Source organism: Melanaphis sacchari, unplaced genomic scaffold (assembly GCF_002803265.2).
Source record: "Melanaphis sacchari strain LSU unplaced genomic scaffold, SCAv2.0 Contig37_pilon_pilon, whole genome shotgun sequence".
NCBI classification, from domain to species: Eukaryota; Metazoa; Arthropoda; class Insecta; order Hemiptera; family Aphididae; genus Melanaphis; species Melanaphis sacchari.
The window spans coordinates 248,940-275,804 of NW_020271239.1; the positions used below are offsets into that span (position 1 = coordinate 248,940).

Here is a 26,865-nt window from a genome sequence, read left to right on the forward strand (position 1 = left end):
TAAATTGCATTAAGTAAAAAATAATAGTGTATTACAGAGGTTTTCAATCTTTTTTGGTCCACAGCTTTTTCATTTTTAAAAATAATTAAAATTAATTATGTGAATAATGATAATAATAAAATAAAAAACTCTACATTATCTACTGAAGATTGAATTTCTTTAATATTAACTAACGATGCTTTTGGGAGTCACGATGTATAGGTTGAAAACCCCAAATGTAGTACAAAAAATCAGTATCATTTAATTTTAAAAATAAAATAATAATTGTAATAGTTTTGTTTTACTTAAAAAGATAAAATATAAAATACATAAATAACACACAACTTATAATTACGAATACTAAGAATTACATTTTAAATAATAATCATATCTAAATAAGTAGTAAATAGAGGTTTATTTTATATAGTTCTGAAGCATTAAATGGCTTAATTCAACCATCACTGCATGCGAGTATGTTTACCTGTGCTTGTTTCATCCGAAGATGATTGATTAGGACTTTGTCTAGGAGATGGACGTTGAGTAACATTGATATTGGGTGACCGATTATTTGTTTGCGGGGATAAGCGTTGTTGAACATTCCCTTGGGTTAAATTTATATTAGACCGCATCTGTTGTAATAACTGCTGCTGTTGAACATTTGTTCCACCTACACTAATACTACTTCCAACACTGTGTTGCTGCTGCTCTTGCTGCCCAATACTATTCTGAGGTAATTGAGAGCTCATCCCAGGCCGTGTAAATTGCAATAGGTTTGAAGTTTGCTGCTTGTGGGTACTTGTACTAGTTGTTTGCACATACTGTTGGACTAATGTATTGGTTTCTCTCTGATCATCTATATGTAGTTGTTCTTGAATTGTAGTGGTTTTTATTTGCATGTGTTGAATACTTGTATGCATTGTTAAATTACTTTTACCAAAGTTTTGTTGTTTAGCTGTTGTTATTTTTGACTTTGATGGTCCTGGAGTTTTATTTGATTTTTGTGATTTACTAGTACTCGGTAACTGATCATTTGTTGAATGGATATTTATAGAGTTTTGATTGGTTGTCCGAACATTTTGTTGAACTGGCAACAGGTAAGCATTTTGAAGATTATTAGTTATATCTGTTGCTGGAACTAATCGTATATTTTCTGATTGATATTCAGAACTTAATTTTGATATTTCATCAGCAGATAAATTGAATGGTGCAGATCTTAAATTCATGTTCAAAAAACTTGGTGAAGTTGATTTTTTAAATTGATTATTAGTATTTAATTGATATTCATAATTAAAAGGAGGATGCTTTGATGCTGTTGAGATCAGTCCATGTAAAGGTTTCATTGAATTTCCATCATTATCAATAATATGTTGTGGGAAGAATAGTTTAGACAAAGGTGAAGATTCCCTACGAGATTTCTGTTCATTTTTCATTTGTAAAGTTTTCTCTTTGCTTCGCTTAGGTATTGGTCTAAGACCACCTGATTTATCAGGAATACCTATTGTGTACACCGTATTATTGATCATTTGTAAAGATATAAGGCGATCAAATGTAGTTTCAAATCCTTTTACTTTACAGGAGGAATCTACGTAATTCCTGGTAAAAAAAAAAAAAATAATAAATAATAGAATAAATATTATAAATAAATTCTACTTACAGTTTAGTGTCACATTTTAAGACAACACCACTAGTTAATGAAGCCAATAATATATCTTTGGTTAACCATACCAGATCTGAAAATAACTTGTTGCCGACTTTAATCTTCCATACCATTTCACTAGATGGTACATCCCATATAATTATTTCTCCGCAACCAGCTGAAAAAATATTTTAACAAGTTAAAAACTATAAAGATAAAATATGAAATATTGTAGGGTAAAGTCAAGGTGAGACATTTTTCATTTTTTTAAATGAAGATAGAATTAATATATAAAACAATAAAATTATTAGTGTCGTTTAAATAATATACAATAAACTAATTTTTTCCTATAAAAAAAAATTGTTTATACCTCCTAAGAAGTAATATTATATAGTTCTCTAAAAATACTATAGATGATTAAAAATGTAATTTTAGAAATATTTTTTTATAAAATGATGAAACACAGGATTAACATTGAATACTTTTATAAAGTAACACCTTACTTAAACTAATCAATCATCTCTTACAAAATGAAATATGACTTACAAGCAGATGCTAGATGATTAGAATTTTGAGCATTGAATTCTAAACAGGTGATATAATCAGAGTGCCCCATTAAAAGTCTATGACATTCTCCTGTAGTCAGTTCAAACACTCTAACAGTTTTATCTGATGAACCAGTAGCTAAGAGCACTTGATTTGGATGAAATTTTAGAACCTGAAATAAAATTTGCAAAAATATACATTTTAATTATGAATTATTAAAGATTATCTTCATATTATAATATTACCAAAATATCATCAAGATGACCCATAAAAATTCTCAACGGGCGTTTATAGTTCAAAAACCACAAACAGCTAGCGCCCTCACAGGATCCTGTGGCTACTTGCAAGCTATATGGACAAGCAGCAATACACCATGTCCTGTGTTCATGTTCACTAAAATGTCATGCAAATAGTTGAAGTTTTTTTAGGAGACACTAAGTAAAATTGTACAGGAGTAACAAACTAAAATTTAATTTAACATTTTTATACATGAACATAATAATTTATATTGTATTTTTACTTAATAACCATTCAATTATAGGAAGTAAGTCAATTTTGATATAAATTTTTGTTGTGCATTAAAGCCGGGTTCTGTAGAGAAGTAAGTTGAATAAAAATTGGATATCTTTCAAATATTTGCATGAAGTTTTTAATATTTAAGCTAATATTTTAGGATTCAGACAATTTTCAGTAACAAAAAATGACACAATTAAAATATTACAAGTATCAGAATCAGTTAAAATAAAGAATGTTTGTTAACTAACCTTTAATTACTTAATGAAAAATCAACTATTAATTTAAACCACAAAAATATAATTATATTTTTCAAAACAAAAATTAATACAAGAATAGTAAAATGAAACAATTCATATGGCTTTAATTGCTTCATACTTTTTTTAAATTATATCTTAATATATTTTTAAAACGAGTACTTAAAATTCTTCAGTTATGAACAAGGGACAATATCACTAAGTTTTACTAGGTATAATGTTAATTGTATATTTTAAATTCTATTTTTATATTTTAATTATGATTGTCACAGAATTATGTTATTTAATCAACTAAAACACTTAAAACTATGGTAACTCACTTATATACTTCTAAACAACGTTTTGATACCATATCCCAAGCTCTGTAGGTTTTGTCATTGGATGCACTAAGAAGAATTTTAGCTGATGGTAATTCAGCTAAATCAAATATAGGTCCACCATGTCCACGCAACACAAAGGCTGTACTTTTATCCAAACTTTAAAATACATTGATAAGTCAGATTATTTTTATATAAAGACAGGTTTAAATATGGTAAAAATATTTACTATTCCATTAAATTGTTTCCTGGTACTGATGATGCAAAATTGCTGGGATTTATATTTCCAATACTATGTAAAATATCAGGATTTTTTTCTTCTAAAAATTGTTGACGTCTCTCCCATAAATAAATTAAAGAATCTAATGAACCAGCAGCAACAAATTTTAGATCAGAAGTCAAAATAGAACATGATAATCTAAAAGTAATAACAATTATTAATAATCATTGTTCTTAAAGAAACAATGCTATTTCCAACTTAATAAATTAAGATGTTCCTAAAAAAATTCTATTTAAACATAAATGTGTTATTTATTTATATCGCAAAGAAGAGGTATTTTCAAATGAAGTTTTTTTTTAAATTTTAAAATTTAATACATTTTTCATAAATACACACTTGCTACAATTTTTCAAGATTATTTGATGAGTAGTGCGTAGAAACCAATCTTCATCGAGGTTTTTAAAATCGATTTTAGTAGTGTTTGTATGTTTTAAACGGCGTGAAGTTTCCTTCAATAAATAAATTAAATAGTTTTTAAGCAATTACATACATACTTAAAATAAATAAAAATAATAAAAATTAATATTTACATAACGTAAATGTTGAGCTGATTTTTTTTCATGTTGAACAAATTTATGCATAACAATTTCTTCATCATATGATGAATCCGTAGAACTGAAATCCTCTGAAGAATCTCCTGAAGAATCCTCTGGAGCCTCCTCTGAAGAATCCTTAAATTCATAACCGATTAGCTCATCTTATGAAACAAAGATATTATTTTTACTCTTACTTTAAATGAACTTTCATATAGACTGCTATTATCATTATCAGTATGTTCATTTCTTCCTCTGTTATTTCTTCCGTTGTTTGAACTTTCATCATCATTTGATATCTTTACAAAAATGCAAATTATTAAAATTATTTTAATATTATATTTATTATAATTTTAGTATACACTCATTTTAAACATTTGATTTTTTTTGTCTACAAATAAATATTTATAAAACAAATTATTATTTTGTTTATAAGTGTGATTAAAATTTTATTCTTACTTCAGGTGAGCCTCCAGACAAATTAATATCATCTGTATTGTCAACATTTTTATTTTCTCTTAATTTTTGTTTCTTTTGAGGTTTTTGCAAATTTTTTTCATCACTTGATATCTTTAAATATACAAAATGTAAAATTATTATTAATGTTCTACTAATAAATTTTCTGATAATTATATTAAATATTTAAGATATTTTTAAAATAATCTTAATGTATAAAAATAAAATGCTGTTTGTTGGTAAGTGCAAAACTTAACAAATGGACCAATTAAGCTTATTTATTTTTTTATAATATTCGCAATAGTCTAAATAAGGTTTTTACAAAAAAAAAAAAATTGGAAAATTGAAAAATTTTGTATAAACTGAAAGTGCATTTTTAAAGCAATTTTTGTATGAACTTGTGACCATACACGTGTATGACATTTATCTGGTCAGTTTAAAATTATAAAAAAAAATTTATGATCAAAACAGTGTTTATTAATATGTATTATACTAAATATCTTTATATTTATTACAATTTATAAATTTTGAATCTAATACAATATAATAAAGCTAAATAGTTTTTTTTTTTGAACATGCTAATCTCTGGAGCTATTGTTGAACTTCAAAAATTCTGTTTGGGTTTGATAACTCAATTCATAACCAAACCTAAAATTATAGGTTATCAATAACATCACACTACAAACCTTAAAAGCTGATAAAAAGAAAATAAATCAGAACAAATGCTAAGCGAAAATGAATTTGCAACCTAGTAGTTGACAATCGATTATTTCCACAATATCAGTTAATAATGAAATAAGGTTTAAAAAATTGATGATGTTTTAGGGGCTACAGAGTCTTGTGACAGTATTTTTTTATAGATAACAAAGTGCACGGAGACAACTAATTAGTTAATACATAAAAAGAATTACACAGGCATTTAAAATAAAATAAATATCATTAATTTTAGGGTGCATATACAAATTTATTCAGATTATTACAATCAGTGTTGAAGGATTCTCTGCTATTTCTTAATGTAAGTGTTTTTGTTTCTATATCATTAGATACATTCAAAATTGTTTACATTATCAGAATTTAAAATTAAATTTTCTATCTCATAGAAGATTGAAAATGGATTAATATTTTTTGTTTTGTTAGTAAATTATGTTATAATGAAATATAATTTAATCTTACTTCAGACATACGATTATCATCATCACTGGTAAATTTGCTTTTGCTTCTTTTATTTTGCTGTTTTTGCTTTTCTTCACCATCATTTGATATCTTCAAAAATGTATACAGATAAAATTATTGATTAAATCTCTTACTTAACACTAGTCCAATATAGATAAAGTATTTTTAAATTTTGAAAATAACTACTTATCATGCATTATAATTCTAGAAATTTAAAGAGTTTTTTAAAAAATCAATGATAAGACCTTGGAAAATAAAGTAAGATTATATTACTCAGACAAGCCACTCACATCCATATTATTGTCACTGGAAGATTTGCTTTTATCACTTTTTTTTTGTCGCTTAAACTTTTTTTCTTTGTTATTGGATACCTTAAAAAATGTAGACCATTATGTTGGGTGATACTTTAATCACTCATTATTTCAATGTCTATTAACGTTTTTGAAAATACTTTTTTTGCAGAATTTCCAGTTAAAATAAAACAACATTTCTTTAGAAAAATATAATTTTAGTATTTTTAATAGTTTTGTTTATTTTTTGGAATATTTGAATATATATAAATCAAAATTCGAACGAAGTAATACATTGGTTAAAATTTATAAGTATTTTAAGTTTAGTAGACGAATATTTTATAGGATATAACCATACTATTCTACTCTGTTCGTCAAAACTTAAAATATTTATAATTCAAAAATTACTCGTCCAAATTTCAATTTTGATGTGTTGAAATACTCTAAAAAAATATTCTGTTTTAGATTATGAAATTTAAAGTGTATATTGCCATTCAAAAAAGTAAAAAACTCAAGAAATCACAACGATAAAAAACATTAAAAATTTAATTTTTGTTACATAATTTCCAGTCGAAAAAAAAATCATTTTTGCTGATTTGTGCAAAAGTATTGTACATGGCAGATTTATAGATATGACTAAAGATTGACTTTATGTCACCAAATACCATTTTTAATTTGAATTAAATATGGTAGAGTATAGATAAAAATATTTTTCTTTTTATATTTTTACCTTATTATAAATAACAAGGCATAAAAAATATTTTTTGATAGATAATTTATAGTTCATAAAATAATCATTTTTATCTTACTTCAGATAAGCTTTCATCGCTTGTAAACTTCTTTCTGCTATTTTTCTTTTGTCTTTTATTCATTTTTGCTTCATTATCAGATACCTTTAAAATATAAATAATATTAAATTACTGCTTTTCATCTTTCATTTATTGATAGTCTAGCTTAAGATTAAACATTTAAGCATATTTTATGTTTTTTTATTAAATATTTAAAAAAATGTAATAAGAGTTATAATATAATAGTTATTATTTAATTAATGTATAAAATTATAAAATACAAGTAATTTATGTGTAATTTATTATTTACTAAAAATTTATACTTGAATATTAATATTATGGTTATTCTACTTAAAAAATTTAATTAAATTTAACTTATATTAAAAATACATATATATATATAAATTATTTTTATAATGATATGACATTAAAATTTATTATTAGTCAATAAATAAGACAGTTAAGCAATTACTATCCTTAAAATGATTATAAAAAGTTGGTCTTATTAATGAATTATTAGTTTGAGTCTTAATGATAAAGGTTTAATGTTTAAAAATCTACAAAATATTTGTAAGAAAACATTTTATGTCATGACTGGTTATATCAATATAAAATAAGAAGTACAGTAATAAGAACATAGGGCACCAATACTTAATATGAGTCAAAATACAGGTTATTATAATTAAATATTATACAATGAATATATAAACAAAATTGTAACTGTTTAAATAAATAAATAATATGATGAATTAATTAAACTGATAACTTCAGTATTAATGAAATAATTAATTATAACTGTTGATTTTGTAAAAATATCTTGTCACAAAGTGGCGCCAAACCTATATATGAACTGAAGCGATCGCTTAATATAATAAAGAGTGTGGGTATATGTGTTTTTGTTTTTACATTACATAATACCTACACTAAATAATTAAATAAATAACTAAAGTTATTAGTTATTAGAGGTAGACAACATCCTCAATGATGTGAATCAGTGGATGGGAGTGTAAATATTTTGATTTTGCTTCACTTAAATTTATATGACTCAGCACTACAGTCGTCACCTATAGATTTTATATAAAAACACACTAAAGGCAAAACTCTAATGTTAAGAAATTAAATTGTAAACAATTTATTTAACTAGTTATTTACTTTTTATTCAAGCAAAAAGTAACTATTACAAAATAATGAATTTTTAATTTTTAAAAATAGTTAACAAATTTGATTAAGTTTTGAATTCATTCAACAACCAAGTTTTTTATTATATTGATATTATTTTATACCTTAATACTTAATCAATAACAATAACATATAAGTATCTACTTGGAATTTAAAATGAAAGTTTATAATTGTTGATTAGGTCTTACTTCAGATGATTTTTCAAATAAGCGACTATCTTCATCACTAATAGATTTTCTTCCATCATTTGATTTAATTTTCTTCCGCAATTGTTGTTCATCATTTGATATCTTTAAAAAACATTAATAAAATTAATTTTAAATACAATATCCTATATCTATTACAGTACAGATTTTTTTTTAAATTTATAAATGTAATAAGTTCAAGAAAAGTTATATTGTAGTATTGAAAATAAAGTCATAAAAATAATTAATCTTACACTTACTTCATTTGAGCTTTCCTGCAAAAGAATATCATTATCTGTGGAAGATTTATTTTTGCCTCTCGATTTATGTTTTTTTCGGTGATTACGAGACTTTTTCCCATCATTTGATACCTTATAAATAAATAAAAATATTTAAAGTATTTATAATTTTCTACTTACTAGTAATTGTTGTAAAGATTAGTTTATAAAATATTATTTAATAGGTACCTAAAAACATTTAAAGTCATAAAATGCATTATAATATTACAGTATAATCATTATTTGATAAGATAATTTTAAAAAAATATAAAAATAATAATCCTTTTGATACAAAAATATATTATAAATATTTTTACCATTATATATTATATGAAATTGAGTTTTGTATTAGTAAATTAAGTTTAATTAATGATAATCAAATAGTTAATGTATTTATTGTACATATCAAAAATTATACTATATTATAAAAGATACACACACAGAATTTTAATTTACATTTGTTATTTTACAAAGATTAATTTCAAATTTCTTTTATTAATTTTCATTGCAAACAAAATATTATTTTTTGTTTAAGTTTTGTTAAATGCTAGTGAAATATCTATAGTATATTGTATTATTAAAAGTGTAAAATAGTAAGAAATTTGTTCATATATTTCTTAATTAACTTAAAGAAATTATATTAATTACATTAACTGTATTGTTGACATTATTATTGATTGTATGAAATAATCATTTAATTTAAATAAAAAAAACTGAATATCAAAAATAATATCTAGATTATGAATAAAGTTATAAATACTGAACAGAGGGATAAATGTATAAATTTTACAATTATGTGTGCTTTTTTTTTGTATCTGTGAAAGTAGTCAATAAAATGCTTCAATTTTCACTTTTAGGAAGTTTAAGTTGGCAAATTAGATATAGTTTGAACTCAGGAGAGGTCAAAATTAAAAATTCTAATGCTTTTTGTTAATTGAGAAAAACAAACAAAAATTAAGAAAAAACTGAATTTTTACAAAAAATCTAATATTATTATAAAATAATTGTTATGTGACCACAATTACCAAAATGTAGACAGTTTTCACTCAGAATCATTTTTTATTGTATATAATAGGTTATCATTGAGTTTAAATTTAACAAAATCCATTATAATAATTTACTTGATAACTAGTTCCACTCAACGCCTAATGTACAGCAGAGTGGTACCCATTTGCCTACCTAATTTTTTTTTTTTTTGAATTTCATAATAAAAGAGAATTGTTAGAATGATTGTCAAAATTGAACAAAATAAATAAAAATACTTATTATTGAATGCAAAAATTAAAACCTACACATTTCTAACTATACCAAAAATCGACATGTAATCATATCTAATTAAATGTTAATACTTGTCTATTATACATAGGTTCTCATTTTTCACTGACAAGACAGTTTAAATCTTCCAAGAATTAAAAATTCTACATTTAAAATAATACAGAGTAATAAATAGTTAACTATTAAGTAAATTATTATAGTTAATTATGTTACATAGTTTGGATTAAAGGTGAATATTTATGTGATACATATAAATAAGTATAAAATTACTTGTTCTTCGCTTGATTTCTCCAACATAGGATTTTTGGAATCATTAGGTTCTTTCTTCTCATTACTGACAATCTTTTTGAAATAAGATAAAAGCATGTATATTAAAACATAATACTGCATACAACATTGGGGATAATACATTGCTATATTAAAATTATAATATATGTAAAACTGGTTTATTATAGTTTAACTTAGTTGCCATGATTGAATTGATTAATTGAATATTTCTTTTTTTTTTTTAATGATTTTAAATTGTTATTTTAAACTTGAGATACATGATATATGTGTTAGTGAGATTTTTTTTATCTATTAATATCATGTCGAATATTTTTCAGAGTTTCTTCTACCGATAACATTTTTTAAATTAGCATATTATTATTAAAATGCATTGAGCAGCTAATAATGGGTAAATTCTACATTTCGAAAAAAAATATAGTCCTAATCAAAATTCCTTTTAACAAACAAATAAGTTTTAAATGATTTAACATAATTACATAATTTCCACAACTTAATGTTACTGTAACATTCTGTAAATATTAATTTTTTTAAATAAATGTTCTAGTGACATTGAAAATAAAATCATTAAAGTAAACAATTTTAAATCCTGAATAATGTTTATAAAATATAAATGGTTAAAACTCAAGACTTAATGACTAAATTAATTATTCATTATATATCATATTTCATAGCATATAAATTCAATTTTTAAGCCAATATAATTAGATAGAACAAAAAAATCAGCTAATCATGACAACTGTGTTATAATTTAAAATAGGCAATGAATAAACAATACTTGTACAAAGTTATATTTTTAAAAGATTTTAAATATTAATTTAAAATTAAATGATAATTAAAATATAAATTATAATTACAACGCTTAATTTGTTAGACTTTCTTGAAATCCGTAATATTATTCTTTCTTCTTCACCTTCTTTCTGATTTGATGAGTTTTGTCCTTCTCCGAGTGACTTTTTATTCAAAATTTTAATAATTAATTTAATACATTTTATAGGAATTTAATAATTAAAAATAAAAAATAATTTATAATTTTGATTTACTTCTTCGGACAATTTTGAATTTTCTTGATGACTAGTGGATTTATTTAGTAAACTGGTATCATCATATTTTTCTCCGCTAGATTTCTATTCATTTTTAATTTAAAAAAAATTGTATGAAATATTTGTAAACAATTTTTAGGTATGAACTATATGTTCATTATTATATCATTTACCTTATGTTTTCTTGATTTTTGTCCAGATGACGAAGGATGGTCTTTGTTACGTCTCATATCTTTTCTTTTGAAATATTTCTTATTAAAATTCAAAATAATAAATAAATTATTATTTTATAACTTAATTTAAAACCAATTATGTTTAAAAAATAATAATAATAATTAATAGATATTATTGTTAAAAATGTAATAAAATAAAACTCAAATTAAAAATGAAAGCTATATCATAATACATAAAGCTAACAACAATACAATTTCATTATTTTGTATAATTTATTATAAAGTAGGTTTTCAAAATATTTTTAATACAAATTATATAATGAATTATTTTTAAAAAGGTAACCTGATTATTAATTAAAAATATTGATAACATTTCCTAAACCATCCTAATACACTTATCTATCTTTTATACAAAAATATAATAATTCAAATATAATTTAGAAGCCCAATTCAAGGTAAATAAAGAAGAATTTTTTATTTAATATGGATGGAGAAAAGGGAGTAAAATAAACAAATATATTAAAGAAAAATAGGGATTTTTATGAAATATTTAAAAATAAATCATTTTTTTTAATTGTTTAGCAAAATATAAAGTCTAAAAAGTGCAGTTTTGCTTTTCAAAAGTCAGAAGTTTAAATGAAATACTCACTCATATTTACTAAGATGTATAATAAAATTAAAGAATCTACTATAAAAATTAGATAATCGTTAAAAATATAAATTGTATATTGTTAAATTTTTTATAAATTATGGATTTAGAATTGTTATTTTTATTATACCATTATATTTCTGCCATAAACTTTTTCAAAGAAATTTATTAATTGTGATTCAGTATAAATTATATTGTTTCGAAAAAATATATTATACTAAATACATTATATGTGATTTTAATTTTAAATGCAATTTGTATTATCAAAAACTCAAAAAAAAAAATTGAAAGTATAAAAAATTAATATTTTTAAATAAAAGAAATAAAATTCACAAAATATGGTATTAAAATGTATAAAAATAATATTAAAGCATACCTTCTTTGATCGCCTAGATCTTGATTCTAAGCTATGATCCTCTGATAAAGTCTCTTCAGAATTTCCAGTTGACTGTTCACAAATAACCAATAAATTCTACATCAGTATTTGAAAATACATAATTTTTAAATAAATAATTACTTCATCTAGTTCTGAATTTGTAGAATTTTTTTGTAGATCTTCAACATCATTGTTAGCACACTAAATGTATTAAGTATTTAAAATAAAATACAAAAATTTTACTATAGTTTTGACGTATACATAATTAAGACTTTGAGGTAATGAAATTACTTTTCTGGAATTGGATTCTTGATGACTGGAGCTAGAGTTTTGATGTCCAACAAAGTCTTTACTTGTAGAAGGGCGTTGATTATTGTAAAACTTGATTTTTAATCGTTAACAAAAATGAAATAAAATAAAATAAATATTAATCATAAAAATAATATTAAGTGACAGGGGAAGTAATTTATAATTAAAAGATTACATTTTAAATAAATATTGATTATTTATTTTCATTCAATTTTCAAAACAGTATTACTTTATTGATTTAAACCATTCAAAACAAATATGATGAAAAAAAATAATAAGTTTAATTTATTACATACCTAAACAATACTGATAACAAGCTATTAGTTTAATATGAATTAGCAAAAATATATTTTTTTTTTTTTTTATCAATAAAATTAAGTTAAAGTAAAAATAGAATGATAAATATTCAAGAAATGTTTTTCATAGCTTATTGATTTAAAAAAACTTTATTAATTTTTCATCATTGCAAGATCAAAATAAGGTTTTAATAAATTATTTAAATATTTGTATGTAATATCATTTTTTTATAAATATATTGTTCTTTATGATAAAAATTGACCTAATATATATCAAGGTTAATTTATGATTTATGTCTTCAAACAGCCAATTTGAAAAATAACATTTTAATCCATGAAATCATCAACTGAGTATTTAAAATTATATTGAAAATAGAATTGTATCCCAAAAAATATGTTTAAAGATGTACATTTTTTATCAAGATATTATTAGATTATCAGATTATTATTCATAAATACATGCTAATTTCTATTTCATTGAAAACATATAATTTTATGAAACGAGATTTATACATAAAAAAAAAATCTAAAAAAAAAGTAAATAAACTTTTAAGATTATTTATTAATTTGACAACTTTAAAATTATAAATAAAGCTCATTTTAAATAATAATTTAAAAATGATTTGTAAGAGTAAAAAATATTGTATATATATAATTTTTATTTAAGCAATAGAATCATTATTTATCTTTAGAATTAAAGCTTCTTACAAATTGTCAACAACTAAACCATTTAAGTCAAATTCAAACATTTCTAATATTAAGAATACTATTATACATAGTATGCATAAATAGTTAATTTTAATGAATGATAAATGAAAAATTAACTAATAGAATACAAACAATAATATAGTAATTTTTAAAAATAAAATATTAATTTGTTGATTAAAAAAAAATAAATAATAATATTAATGATATAGTGAATAAGAACATAAAATGTTAACTTTATTATTGAATTATATTTAAAAATATCATGTTAGTAAAAGTTCAAGAGTAATTAATTGAATCAAAATAATAATGTTAAAAAATGTGTATTATTATATCATAAATTATGGTAAATTAATAATAACAAAAAAAAAAGATTAACAAGTTGCCTTTATCAGGAAAATAGTTTAATTTAAGTATATTAAGTTATATAATAGATAAAAATTAAAAATTAATTCGCAATAATTTGCATTTTTGATAAATATCTAGGTATAAAGTTGAAATAAAGTTATAAAAATAATTATTAATTTGTTTAAATTGTTGACAATTAATAACTGCTGGGTGACAATAATTATTAAAATGCTTTAATATTCAAGATAATTCACCCTCTGTAATATATTGCTTAGTTTGGTGATTGCATACTTCATTCACCATTATATATATCATTATATACATATTTAAATAACTTAATGTGGCATAAGACTATTAGACACATGCACATTATAAACAATTGTAAGCAATTGCTACAATTGTTTTTTTTTTTTTTTAGATCAGAAATTCCATATTATACTTCAATAAAATGTTAAAAAATTACTGATACATTTTTTTAGTTTTCTTCCAAAAAATAATTTTGACATTAATAAAAAATAAATTTTAAAATTATAATCTGGAAAAAAAAATAAAAAAAAAAGTAATAACAAAAATATATGCACATTTTTTACATGTCTTAGTATAATAAACTTGATCCGTGGAATAAACAAAATTAGTCATGGTATATAAGGTTTAATTTGCTATTGTTGCATAGAATTAGTGTTGGGCAAATTGTAATCTGATTAATGATTAATGATTAAAATTTAATTTTATAATCGTTAATCCTATAAAAATTAATGTTATCATTAATCACAATTAAAAATAATTTCAAATGATTAAAGTAATAATTTAATCATAGTATTGATTACGATTACAAAATGTATTAATGTGTAATCATGATTAATCTTTATTATTTTTTCTATAACTACTTTATTTTATATCTAATTTAAGAATAAAAATGAATTATAATATTAATTTTACAGTAATACATTTGACACATGATAAAATTAATAATATAATAAAAAAAAACTACGCATTTTAGAAACAAAATATTTTTTTATAACAAAATTATTGTAAATGTAATAAATAATATGATGATAATAACATTGTAATTCAAATAATAAATTTAATTTATTTAGGTATAATAATTAGTATATATTATTTAGCAATATCATCATTGTAATAATTCAATGATGTTAATAAAAAATAATGATAATATATTCATAGTAATTTCGCTATCACTCATTGTAGTTTTTAATAAATTATTAGGACGAAAAACAACGAAATAAAACCAGTTATGTTCCAAACCAACTAAATACAAGCGATATTTTACTGTACGTTCATAGATAAATTCAGATAAAGAAACCTTTGAAAATTATCAGATAAAAATATAAGTACAATTTATTGACCAGTAATTGTAGTTATGCGATAAATTTTGCGATAATGATTGACGATTACAAAAATGTAATCATGATTACTGATTATTTTGAAAAATGATTAAACGATCAATAAGTAATAACTAATATAGTTTAACAATTTAATCGTAATCTATTACGTAATTTAATCAAAAATTTATCAATTTTTCCCAACATTGCATAGAATATAATCAAAAACATATGTTTTGAATAATTTACAGCTTATTCATAGTACAAAAATGTATGGAAAATTATACAAAGTATACTTACATCATTTTCAAAATTATTGAGTTTGCGATTGTTGTTCTTATTTTGAGATGAATTCAATGTCTAAAAAAAATTAATAAAATCAAATTAAAATAAATACTTTTCAGTTTAAATTGAGAGTATATAGTTTTTATAAGCCCTTCATACAAAATTACAAACTAAAATAAATTGCTAATATTACCCTTTTATATTCTTTATAAACAATACTTACTTTTTTACATAACACAGGTTTTGTGGCAAAAACATTATTGTTTTGTTTTGGAGTATTTGCTTTATCTAAATTATTTACTCGTACTAGGTTATTTGCATAATAATCATCAAATATTATTCTTGGATCTTCATAAGCAGTATAGTTGATGTCAAACCATTCTTGAAACACCTTTAATTAATAAATTAATATATATTTTAATAAAATAATTAGCTATTCAATTATAAAATAGTATGTAATCTATGATATTACAAATAAGTAGAAAACTTGACTTTTGTACACTCTTTAATACAATGTTAATATTAAAAGAGCAATATTTATAATCAGAAACAATATTTATTTTGCAATCATAAATAATTCAATATGCAATAAAATTTTTTCTTGTAGTAATAAATAAAATACAAAATTATAATTTAATAAATAAATTGATAACATTTTTTAAAGTTGGCCAATTTTAATTTTAGCTATACCTAATTCTGCATTATAAATATTTATTTCGGAAAATATTCAATATCAATTATTATTAGTTGTCATTGTTGATATTTATCACTGATATTGAAAGTAATATAAACGCATAAGTATGCAAACATTTAAAATTTAAAAAGATGTAATGGAAACATCAACCCATTTGAAAAAAAATGCATGTGATTCATCATTCCATTTAACATAAAATGTACAAAAAAAATTTGTGTTAATTAATACTACTGAATAATAAACTTATTGAATAAAGCAGAATTAATACATATTTATTTATTTTGATATTTATATTGATTTTACACATTTGCCACACCAGACATATAATCAAATAAGTGGTTTGCTTATTGACAACACAATTTATTTAATAAATTATATTATAACCATATTTGTGTGGTGGGTAAATTTAGATATATTATTCTATCGCAACTAAACTTAATAAATATGTACATATAATTCAAGTATTAGTTAACTTTGGAAGACATGGTAACAAAAACAATTATTTTGGCATTAATAAATAAGTAATGTATTAAGGTTTCTTCTCTTTATAAATAATTTTACAATATTACAATTCATAATTAAATTTTAAGATTTATCAATTTATTCCAAAGTTGGATATAAAAAAAATAATTCAACCTGTTCTATAATTTAATTTGTAATTTTAATAATCATATGTTATAGTTTATTTAGTTATAAGCACAACTTGTTTAAATTGAAACTAAATCTGTATTGATTGTCCTTATCTAATAAATTTATAACATAGTAAATGTGTGTTAAAACCACCTGTTAGTTTTGATAATTACAATGTTAAAATGAATTAAATTATTTAAATTATCATCAAACTTAATGGTAAAAATATAATCTATGTTTTTATAAAATTTCAGAACATTTTTATTTTAAAGTAATTATAAGCTTTTTTAAAAAAATTTAATACATATTATTACAGTTCAGCTTTAAAATTTAAACTAACAAGTCAATGTAAATGTTTTTATCTTAACACTTGTTAATCGTTTAATGGAAAATTCACTTAAATAATAAAATTAAATAGGTTCAATCGAAAATTAATTTGGTATGTTAATTTACTTGAAAGACAATAAATATGGATGCATGATTAACAAATGTTTTCTTATTACAATATATATTTTTCTACAACACAACTGAACTTTTTACCATGTCTTCATAATGATTAACATATTTTTATTGCATAAGAATATACAAACCACTTTGAGCATGAAGTGAGGATAAAAAAAATCATAAAGATTGCTGATGAATATAGGAGAAACACCATAAACAAATTTATTTCGCCTGAAATAATAAATTTAATATTATATTAATGAAAATAATTAAATGATTATAATATACAACAAACCAATTACCTGAAATATGCAAGTCGAGGCGATAGATCTAATACATTTGTAACATTTTTCAACTCCTGCAGATAAATAACTCCTCTAGGGCTTGTAAATAAATATTCAAACGTTTTCAAAAATGCCTGTAAGCGTGTATGATTCCGTGGAGCATAAAGATTCAAATAAAGATGACAGAACAATGGTAGACGAAGATCTCTGATAAATTCTCTATCAACAGCATACTCCCTCACGCGAGAGAACCATATTTCAAACCTAAAAAAATATTTAATTAATACATTTGTTTATTTACTGTGATATTAATATAATGCTTCACTTACGATTTAAATTCTTGTTCAGCTTGCATTATATTATTCTTATCAAATATTTGATCGAGCCCCAATGACCTAAAGTTGTTTTCAACAAACTTCAAATTCACGTATTCAATAACAGCTTTGCTCTCTTGGGCCGAAATAAATGAATCTTCCTGAAAAAATAATTCTTATTACATTAATGATGAAAAAAAACAATAAGCATTTATACAAATAAAAACCATTCACTTCCAATAAGATTTGTTAAATCATAGGTACCGATATTATATAAATGATCAATTTGAATTCAGGTTTGGTTCCTATACCTATAAATATAATTTAATCTAAACGGCATCAATTGGCAACTTGTACTGTACCGGTTATTGAATAAAAAAATTTCATACTAGATTAATAGAGAAAACAAAAAGTGTGCAAGTATTTATTCGAACAAATATAACCAATAAGTGAAAACGTGTAAACATATTTTTAATCGAAAACGATCGCACTCGGCCGCTAGCAGCAAAAAAGAGTTAATTGATCAATTGACGTTGTTCGTTCGGCGGGAAGAATATAGACGGAAGTCTGCCATCGACGGAGTCGTGTTACACAGTCAACTGTACCACCCTTTCGATCGAATTGATTTAAAGTCAGATATTATGATTTAGCTTAGGTAAGCGGTGTCTACCAGCATATTGTACTGGGTACCTCTATTATGGGCTACGGTTCGACCGCGTTCTAAACACCCACCGACCCGACGATTTCAAACAGAGAAAATCGCAGTATGAGAGGGAGGTGGGCAACATAAAACGGGGGCAACGCTACTCATAAGCATTAAGCATAACACATCGTGTAGCCTGGGTGCGGGTGCGATTGCGGGCTAGTACTGTGACGGAGAGGACGGACGGGGAAGAACGGAGAAACGGCGAGAAAGCTACGACCCACACGACCCACCGCCCGTTTTGCCACCGCCTCGTTTGACGCGCGCGACGCGGGCATATACTACTCACGATCAAGTTCCTCTGGAAAACGTAATGGCCCACGGCCACGCTGAACGTGGACCCGGACTTTGAGTATTCGTCTTCCGACGACGACATGTCGTAGTCCTCGAGCGTGCACCGCGGTCCGTCGGCGTCGTGCTCGAGGCCGGGCTGCGGCCGTCGGCGTCAGGCCCGACGACGGCTGCGGTGGAGTGCGGCCGCAGCCCCGGACGTGGACGGTCGGCGTGCGGCAAGAAGGCGAAGGCGCTGGACGGCGGAGTCCGAGCGCTTTCTATAGTGGAGATCGCGGCCGTGGTGACCGTCGTCGGACGGCCGCCCGGAGTTTCGGCCAGGGCGAAGTACATGGCGCGGCCCTAGGCCCGGCCGACGGTTTTCGCCTGTGCGGTGGACGAGACAGACGACGGTGAGCGTATGTACGGCGGCTGGAACGATAAAATCGCAGAGACGACAGACGACTGGAGTCACACGAGAATCGTACTATGACGACGGGACGACGACGACGATGAGGACGACGACGACCGTACGGAGCGCGAGTCTTGAGACGACTAACGGCGGCGTCGCGGGCACCCGGGCCCGAACGATACACACTGTTGAACGGTGGTGGACAGTGACAATCGGTGGCAAAACGCGATCGATAAGAGTTTTGCGCGCGCGCTCCGGCTCGTTCTCATACTAAATTTTTGGCGGCGGCGCACCGGCTCGTTCTAATACTAAATTTTTGGCGGCGGCGCACCGGCTCGTTCTAATACTAAATTTTTGGCGGCGGCGCACCGGCTGGTTTTCATACTAAATTTTTGGCGGCGGCGCACCGGCTCGTTCTAATACTAAATTTTTGGCGACGGCGCGCGATGCGATACTTGCCGGTCGGCGGATAACGCGTGGACGAGTATCGATGTTACAGTCGATTGCGGCGAAACGTGAAAAATCGACAAGCGCGCGGCAGATAAGTCGAGGTGATAAGCACCGTAAATAATGAAACGTAATGCGTCTTATCATTACACGAAAAAGTAATAATGAAAATAATATGCCGTTCGTTCGGTTAGGATTTTGTGAATCGCCTCAATCGAGAACGACTTGACCGATTTGACTGATGTGATTTGGTTTATATAATTAGGTACCTACATATTATTTAGAATAGCCCTCGAAAGGTTTTTACGGAAAATAAATCGGAAAAGTAGCCCGGAAAATCATAAAAGCATTTTAGTTTTTACACTCGAATATACTCTGTAGCGCGCCACGTATAAGCAACCGTGTATTGAGGTGTGCGGTAGTTGCGATAAAATAAATGAGTCGTAAAAATTCTTCCGAGCGTTTTTTTTTTTATTTTGAAAATATTTCTTAGAGTGTTTTTAAATAACTGAAAATTATTTCAAACCCAAATGACCAAATTCTAACAGACTGGCGTAAAGATGCTCCGCTCTACCTTTTGTAAATCACGTCTGAAAAAGTTTTATTTAGGCCTTTTCTCCAATATTCTTGGTCATATCTTTTTTGGTCGAGAGATGCGCATCGCCATGACCCCGCTGTTTCTTGTGCGTACTTGCGATGGTCCTATTATCGTATGACGTCCGCGTCCACATTATGTATCTCCTACACCAAAATCTTATAGATTAATGTAATACGTAACTGCAACTTATCTGATTAATGAATCTACTGTTTAGTTTATTGTACACGTCGCATTTATTCCTATATATTATGATATGCTCGAGAATATAATACTTACTCGTATGATTGATGTACATTACCTACGTATCATATTGTAGGTAGTAGGTATATTTGGTATTTCCTACTGATGAAGTGATAAAATGGAAAAATCACAACTAAAACCTTACAAATATAAGCAAAAAATAAGGAGATCTGTGGGAGAGATATATCTCCCTAATGTTTAATGCCTTAAGAATTTAAGATATATCTATAAAATAATATTGTTTTTACATTATTTTTTTTTTCAACCCGAAGGTTGATTTACAACTCCAATTTTCCATTCTAACTGATTAATCACCTTTTCTTTAAGTTCTTAAAAGGTTTTGCTTTCGTATCAAATTTAATTTGTCCTGTACAAGAGTTCTGGGGACGTCCTACAGTTTTCTTTCCTTCTATCATACCTTCTAATATTATATTATGCAATTTTTCTGGGTGTCTTAAGGTATGTCCAACCATTTTCCAGCGTCTTCATTAATATGAAGAATTAAATATTTAATTCTACTAAATAACGGTATACACTCGTATACCTATGTGTCTATATTTGTTCATTTATTATTATTTATTTTACACGGTGAAATAAAATTATTATTATTATTTTTATAATATCGATAAATTTATTTGTATTTTTAAGACTCTTTTTGCTTCACCTGATAATCTTATTTTTAAGTTTCTGAGTACAGACGTATAGTCTACATTTTTTTTTAAATTAATAAAATGTTTCAAATATTAATATTAAAAAATGTAAATAAAATTAAATTACTAATTGGGTTGCAAGTACCAACTTTCAAAATATCACGTGTCACACACAACTCGTAACAATAATAAAAAATATGTATTTGTACTCATTTTTTATTTACCTACTTTACTATACAATTATCGAGGCAGCCCTCGCTACCGATTACTTGAAGTTTCCATTGATAATTTGATAGTACAAATAAGTAACTGTGATTATAAATTCATTTACAGAAACAAAAATATAGTAATACATTATTCTTATGCACATATGCATGTGATTTATTTATACAAACTTTTTTTAGCTTTTATTTTTACCAAAACCACGTAAATTATAAATTAATCATTTTTAAGTTGACAGAAAATAGGGGCCACAATTAGTTTGGAATTATCTATATCATTACTCATTAGCATTTATATAACACTTACAGTTACAGAAGAGATAAATTTATCAAATGTTAGTAAAATAAAATCTTTATTAAATGTGCTATTATTTTTTCTCTTACCCACACGCAACATAGCAAATTTGTATTGTCGCCAATGAATACTAGCAATTTTGTGCACATCTATAACATAATTTGTGTTGGTATAATGTTGTTCTATATAATATTAGTATTCAAACATAAGGAAAATAATATACACATTATTACATATTCTTAAAATAAATAATAATGTATTAAGAGAAGATAAGAACAAATATGTATTTAACTTAGAAGGATTAATGCTATAAATGTATAATAGGTTAGCTAGTCAATTTCAAAGTACCTACAGTTAAAATATTTTATGTTTTTCGTTTTATTCTTATAGGTACTATAGTAAAAAATAATTAAAACTTTTTAGACTAATTTTCTTTTTATTATGTTGCAATATTATATTTGCACATCTTAATTTTGATCCGTCATTGAAAGGCTACCATAGTCTTTATTATCATCATTCCCTTTGCTCCAAGACATTTCGATCCAACGCACGGACTTCATGATCTTTTTGAAACGTCGGAAACACTTGTCATAGATATCAATGAGAATTTCGACCTGATCCACCGTACCGGTGGAGTGGTTCATGTCAATCCCTAAAAATGTCAGCTCACGGGCCAGATACTTCGTCTCGGCAGCGACGGAGCTCAGTCTAAAGTGTAATAAGTTCTCGATTGTTACAGTGACGTATTCACGAATATTCATTTTTCAGAGGAGAATAATTTTGTTAGCTCCTTTAAATACAATAAGTTAAAAATCAGGCATTTAACCCAACTAACAACCAACAGAATTAAATATGCCTGTAATCTGACACAATCACTAATAAATTGAATTATATCATTAAACAAAAATAATATATTTTTTTTAAAAGCAATACGGAGAATGTCTACAACTGACAAGACTAGAACCTACATTTTCACCAAATCAAATATTATTTAAGGTCGAGATTAGAACTGTAGCATAGCAAAGTAAACAAATATAAATAAACATTTACAAAGATAACACATTAATTACCTATATGAGAAATGAACTAACTAAAATAGATAATTAGCCGTTAGCTATTTCCTTAAAGTAAAATTTTATCATATTGAATTTATTAATATCCAACAAAGAAAATAAATACATTTAAACATAATACATATATATAATTAATTATATAATACCAGAAACATATTGAATTAAGTATATTTATAATTACAGCAATATATTTAAGTTAAAATATATTTTTATTATGCAAAATATTTTTTTCACCTAAAATGGATTTCGGATCTTTGCGTGACAGCTTGATTGTCGGTGTATTGCAGGCATCCTTCTAACCATAGACGTGTTTTTAGCACCTGATTAGCAAGCACCATTACGGCGTACCCGATTTTATGTATGGGCATCATGTTCTCGTAACACGAACAACTATGACACATGCAGTTACTGCAATAAGACTGTTCGTGTAGTTTATTAGCCATTTTATCTTATAGGCATTTAATGTGAAAAAAATGGTGGGCCAAAAGTACCTACTTAAAAAAGTCACCTAACTACGCATGTTGGAAGTCGTTCCTAGTTTTTTTTTTTCAAAATCATGTTAAACAGAGATCATCTACGAATGAAAACAAACGGTAGTTATTTAATGATAAAAAAATAATTGATATTTGATAATGTTTTATTTTTAATTCGTAAGGTTAGTTTTGACTTGTCGTGACCATTGATGGAAATTTATACAATAATATCTAAGCAACTTGAAAATAATATTTTCCTAGGTATTTCTTATTTCATATAAAAAACAAAAAATCAACAGTTATTAATTACCCATGTATTCTTAAAAGCTATACCATGTATTTAAGTTCATTTCATTTTTAAATTTCTTCCAGATCACATTTTAAGTTAATCATCACAGACTTGGATTATATATCTGTTATAGACGCGTAGCTTATATAATATAGTTAATAGTGCTCAAATGTAATAAGATTTTATACTCTAATGTGTCACATTTTAAGGTAAAATACTCAAATGTGCTGTAGCCCTGCTATCTCTATAATACATACCAAATAAAACAAACAAATATTACGTTTAATATAAAATATTTGAATACCATTTTAAATCAATCATCTTTAAATAATAAAACAAATATAAAATATTTTAAAAGAAATATATGGTATGATGATTAACATTTAAATAATATAAAAAAAAAAAAAATGAAGTAAATAATATAATTAATTTACTTAATTATGTAGTATCTAGTATCTACCCACATTGATCACATTTATGTATTACTAATTACTATGTATTACTTGTGATGTATTACCAAAATTATTTCGAGACACAACACTAATGAATTATTATTTATTTATTTATATTATGTAAAACTATGATACAATTTATATACACAGATTTACACAATTATAGTGGTCGCACGTACACTTGCACTTGCTCCGAAAATTAAAGGGCTCTATATCAGTACACAATGTACACTTAATTTTAAGTACACAAGTTCCATATTCCACATGGGATACATACTAATGATGGCTAATGACTAGAAACCTAGACTCCGGCTTCCGAATTTTTTATTAATATATAAATATTAGATTTTCAATGGGAACCATAGTTTCACAACCAAGTCAATTACTGATAGACTTAAACACGAGCAAATTACATCCGAAGCGAATAGCATTCAAACTCTGGACGTCGAATTCAATACGCCACGAATGAATTGCCCACCTAGGTCCGATTTACACCTGTAGTTAAGTAACTAGATACTCTCAAATCTTATTCACAGAACTCAATTTTTCGCTTTTTAACTGGTACAAAAAACACCAGACATAGTTCAGAGCATCAAATTATCATAAGTACCAACATAAAAAAAACTGATTTGCATAAGAGTTTTAATTAGACAATTTAAATTAGCGACTAGCTGTAATCCCGACCAAGGATGCAGATACTTTCGACAAAATAAGTTTCAATTTCTCAAAAGTATACCGTACACTGGTAAATAGTATAAAATAAATCAAAAGACAATAATGATATATAATCACTTGTTTTCATATTATATTTTTATGTACAATAGAATACAAATATATTATGCGAGTCATCGATATAGGTATATACTATATAATAAAGTCTATGTCATGAGCTGTGCCATAAAGTGAATTCTTTCTCACCGCTGTGCAATGAAATTTAAAGACCACGCGTATATTATGTATACCAATTTGCTTACCGGTGAGAGAATCCTATTTATGGCGTATTTTGGAAATTTACTCGTTTGCTGTTTACACGGCTTGTGCACTATAGAATTGCTATATTCTTCCATTGAAATACGACTTTTATCCCATTCATTACTCTGTGGTGTAATCACAGGCTGATCATGGTCAACCAACGATATTGTACATAAATCATTATAATAAATTAATACAAGATTTAAATTTTACATTAAAATTATAATTTTGAGTTTTAAATAAAAAATAAGCGGATTAGGTAGATATTAAAAATAATTTTTTTCGTGCATATATTTAAACTATTATTAGCTATTATGATGTATTAATGTGTAGATACGTATTACATGTACCAGCTAAGTCAAAATCTTATGCTTAAATCAATAAATCATACATACCGGAAGTATTGCCTTTTTAGTAACGCGCTTTATGCAGCTTTCGGTGCTAGTTTGTTGGCTCCTATCGGCTGTCGACTTAAACGTAATCACTATTGGCTGATTGTTTGTCTGACTCGAAACATTAACCTTTAAGTTCTCTGTTGTGATGTCAGTCTGAAATTCTACAATAACTATGTACTATACGTAATATGCGTAATTAATAAAATACTACTGATTAGGACTGCTCTTAGTTGAATAGTCTACAATATATTCTAATCAGTAAACAGCTTTGACATTGTTAACTTCCATCGGAAGACAAAATTATTCTTTTAACGGCTTTTTTTAAACAAACATACTAGCTTTTAAAATGTATGGTAAACTTACTCAAAAATCTCAATAAAAATACAGTTATTATGTATTTTTGAAAATATTGCTACATTTCGAAGTTCTGTCGTGTATAAAAGTTGTGTCTTACTGTCTTAGAAAATCAAAAATACATCAATACTCGATAATATTCACACTTCAAATCTTAGATTAATTATACTTGTGAAAATATTCAACATTTAAAAAAAAAATTATGTTAAATACTTATAATAATATGACATGATATTGTTATATCATAAATCATAATCAACCTATGGATGATATTGTATATTATAATTTAAACTTTTGTTATTTATAGGTATGGTACTTAGTGAAACTAGTAATTTCATTCATAAAACAATATTTTCAAAAGTAAATATATTATAAAAGCATTAAGCATTTACACAAGAACTTAAGAATATTACATACCCTCGACGGTTATAAGTGCTTCTTCAAGTTGCATATTAATTTTATCTTTATCGACCTCTTTCTCGACCTGATCTTTGGTCTTTATCTTTCGCACACTCAAAAACATTCGGTCTCTACAATCCCACAATGATTCAGTGTCTTGGACGATCACATCTCGAGACTTTTCTGTTACATAATCGCCCGATACCTCATCACTTGTGTACGACGATTCAGAAGAACTTTTTATGGTTGGTTTCTTCTTAAACATATTTATAGACATTTCCCACCATACACAACAATATTATAAAAAAAATAAGATTTTTTTATTTTGATTTAAAAATCAATATTTCAACATTTTGTTACCATGGTTAGAATATCTAAATTTACTCATTATTCACCAGAAAAAATAATTTATATTTATAATACTCTAGCATGGGAATGGTTGGGACCAGATATTTTTTCCATTATATTATATTACAGGTCATATGAAAAAATTATAATTTTACCAATAGACTTATTAATTATACCCACATTTTATTAAAATTAAAAGCTATTTTATTATATTATTCCAAAATTGTATTTCAATATACTTTTCTAACATTTTTTTTTTTTTTTTTTTGAAACGTGACTTGTCATTTTCAAATTAACATATTTAAAATGTTGAATTTCACTTTTGTTTTTATATTTAAGCTTACCATTCATCCATTGTTCTTTTATTTCATATTTTTGTTTTAGCTAATATCAAAAAACTCGACCGATTTC

General features: G+C 25.5%; 2 protein-coding genes across 2 annotated transcripts; both read right to left on the minus strand.

The window, feature by feature from the left end:
* Window positions 1-270: 270 nt before the first annotated feature.
* LOC112597120 lies at window positions 271-19,733 on the minus strand. The gene is given in 29 exon segments (XM_025343047.1): window positions 271-1,572; window positions 1,634-1,793; window positions 2,162-2,333; window positions 2,407-2,554; window positions 3,252-3,407; window positions 3,478-3,666; window positions 3,865-3,977; window positions 4,059-4,199; window positions 4,259-4,360; window positions 4,521-4,631; window positions 5,691-5,780; window positions 5,981-6,061; window positions 6,790-6,873; window positions 8,136-8,237; window positions 8,393-8,503; window positions 9,956-10,027; window positions 10,828-10,923; window positions 11,014-11,097; window positions 11,187-11,264; window positions 12,212-12,283; window positions 12,353-12,412; window positions 12,503-12,592; window positions 15,513-15,572; window positions 15,721-15,888; window positions 17,412-17,496; window positions 17,568-17,813; window positions 17,879-18,024; window positions 18,856-18,987; window positions 18,990-19,733. Coding segments are annotated over 29 exon segments (4,485 nt in total). The 5' UTR covers window positions 19,191-19,733; the 3' UTR covers window positions 271-437.
* Window positions 19,734-22,166: 2,433 nt separating this feature from the next.
* LOC112597135 lies at window positions 22,167-26,383 on the minus strand. The gene is made up of 5 exons (XM_025343073.1): window positions 26,125-26,383; window positions 25,354-25,523; window positions 24,961-25,101; window positions 23,007-23,191; window positions 22,167-22,407 (listed from the first exon to the last, which is right to left on the minus strand). The coding sequence occupies exons 1-5, from the start codon at window positions 26,381-26,383 to the stop codon at window positions 22,167-22,169; spliced, it is 996 nt and encodes a 331-aa protein (XP_025198858.1).
* Between the last annotated feature and the right edge of the window lie 482 nt (window positions 26,384-26,865).

Coding starts and splice junctions, on each gene's coding strand:
- LOC112597135 (XM_025343073.1), bottom strand. CDS start 26,383: ATGTCTATAAATATGTTTAAGAAGAAACCAACCATAAAAAGTTCTTCT. Junction 25,524..26,124: donor AGCACTTATAACCGTCGAGG/GTATGTAATATT, acceptor TATAGTACATAG/TTATTGTAGAATTTCAGACT. Junction 23,192..24,960: donor TAAATAGGATTCTCTCACCG/GTAAGCAAATTG, acceptor CTACACGAACAG/TCTTATTGCAGTAACTGCAT.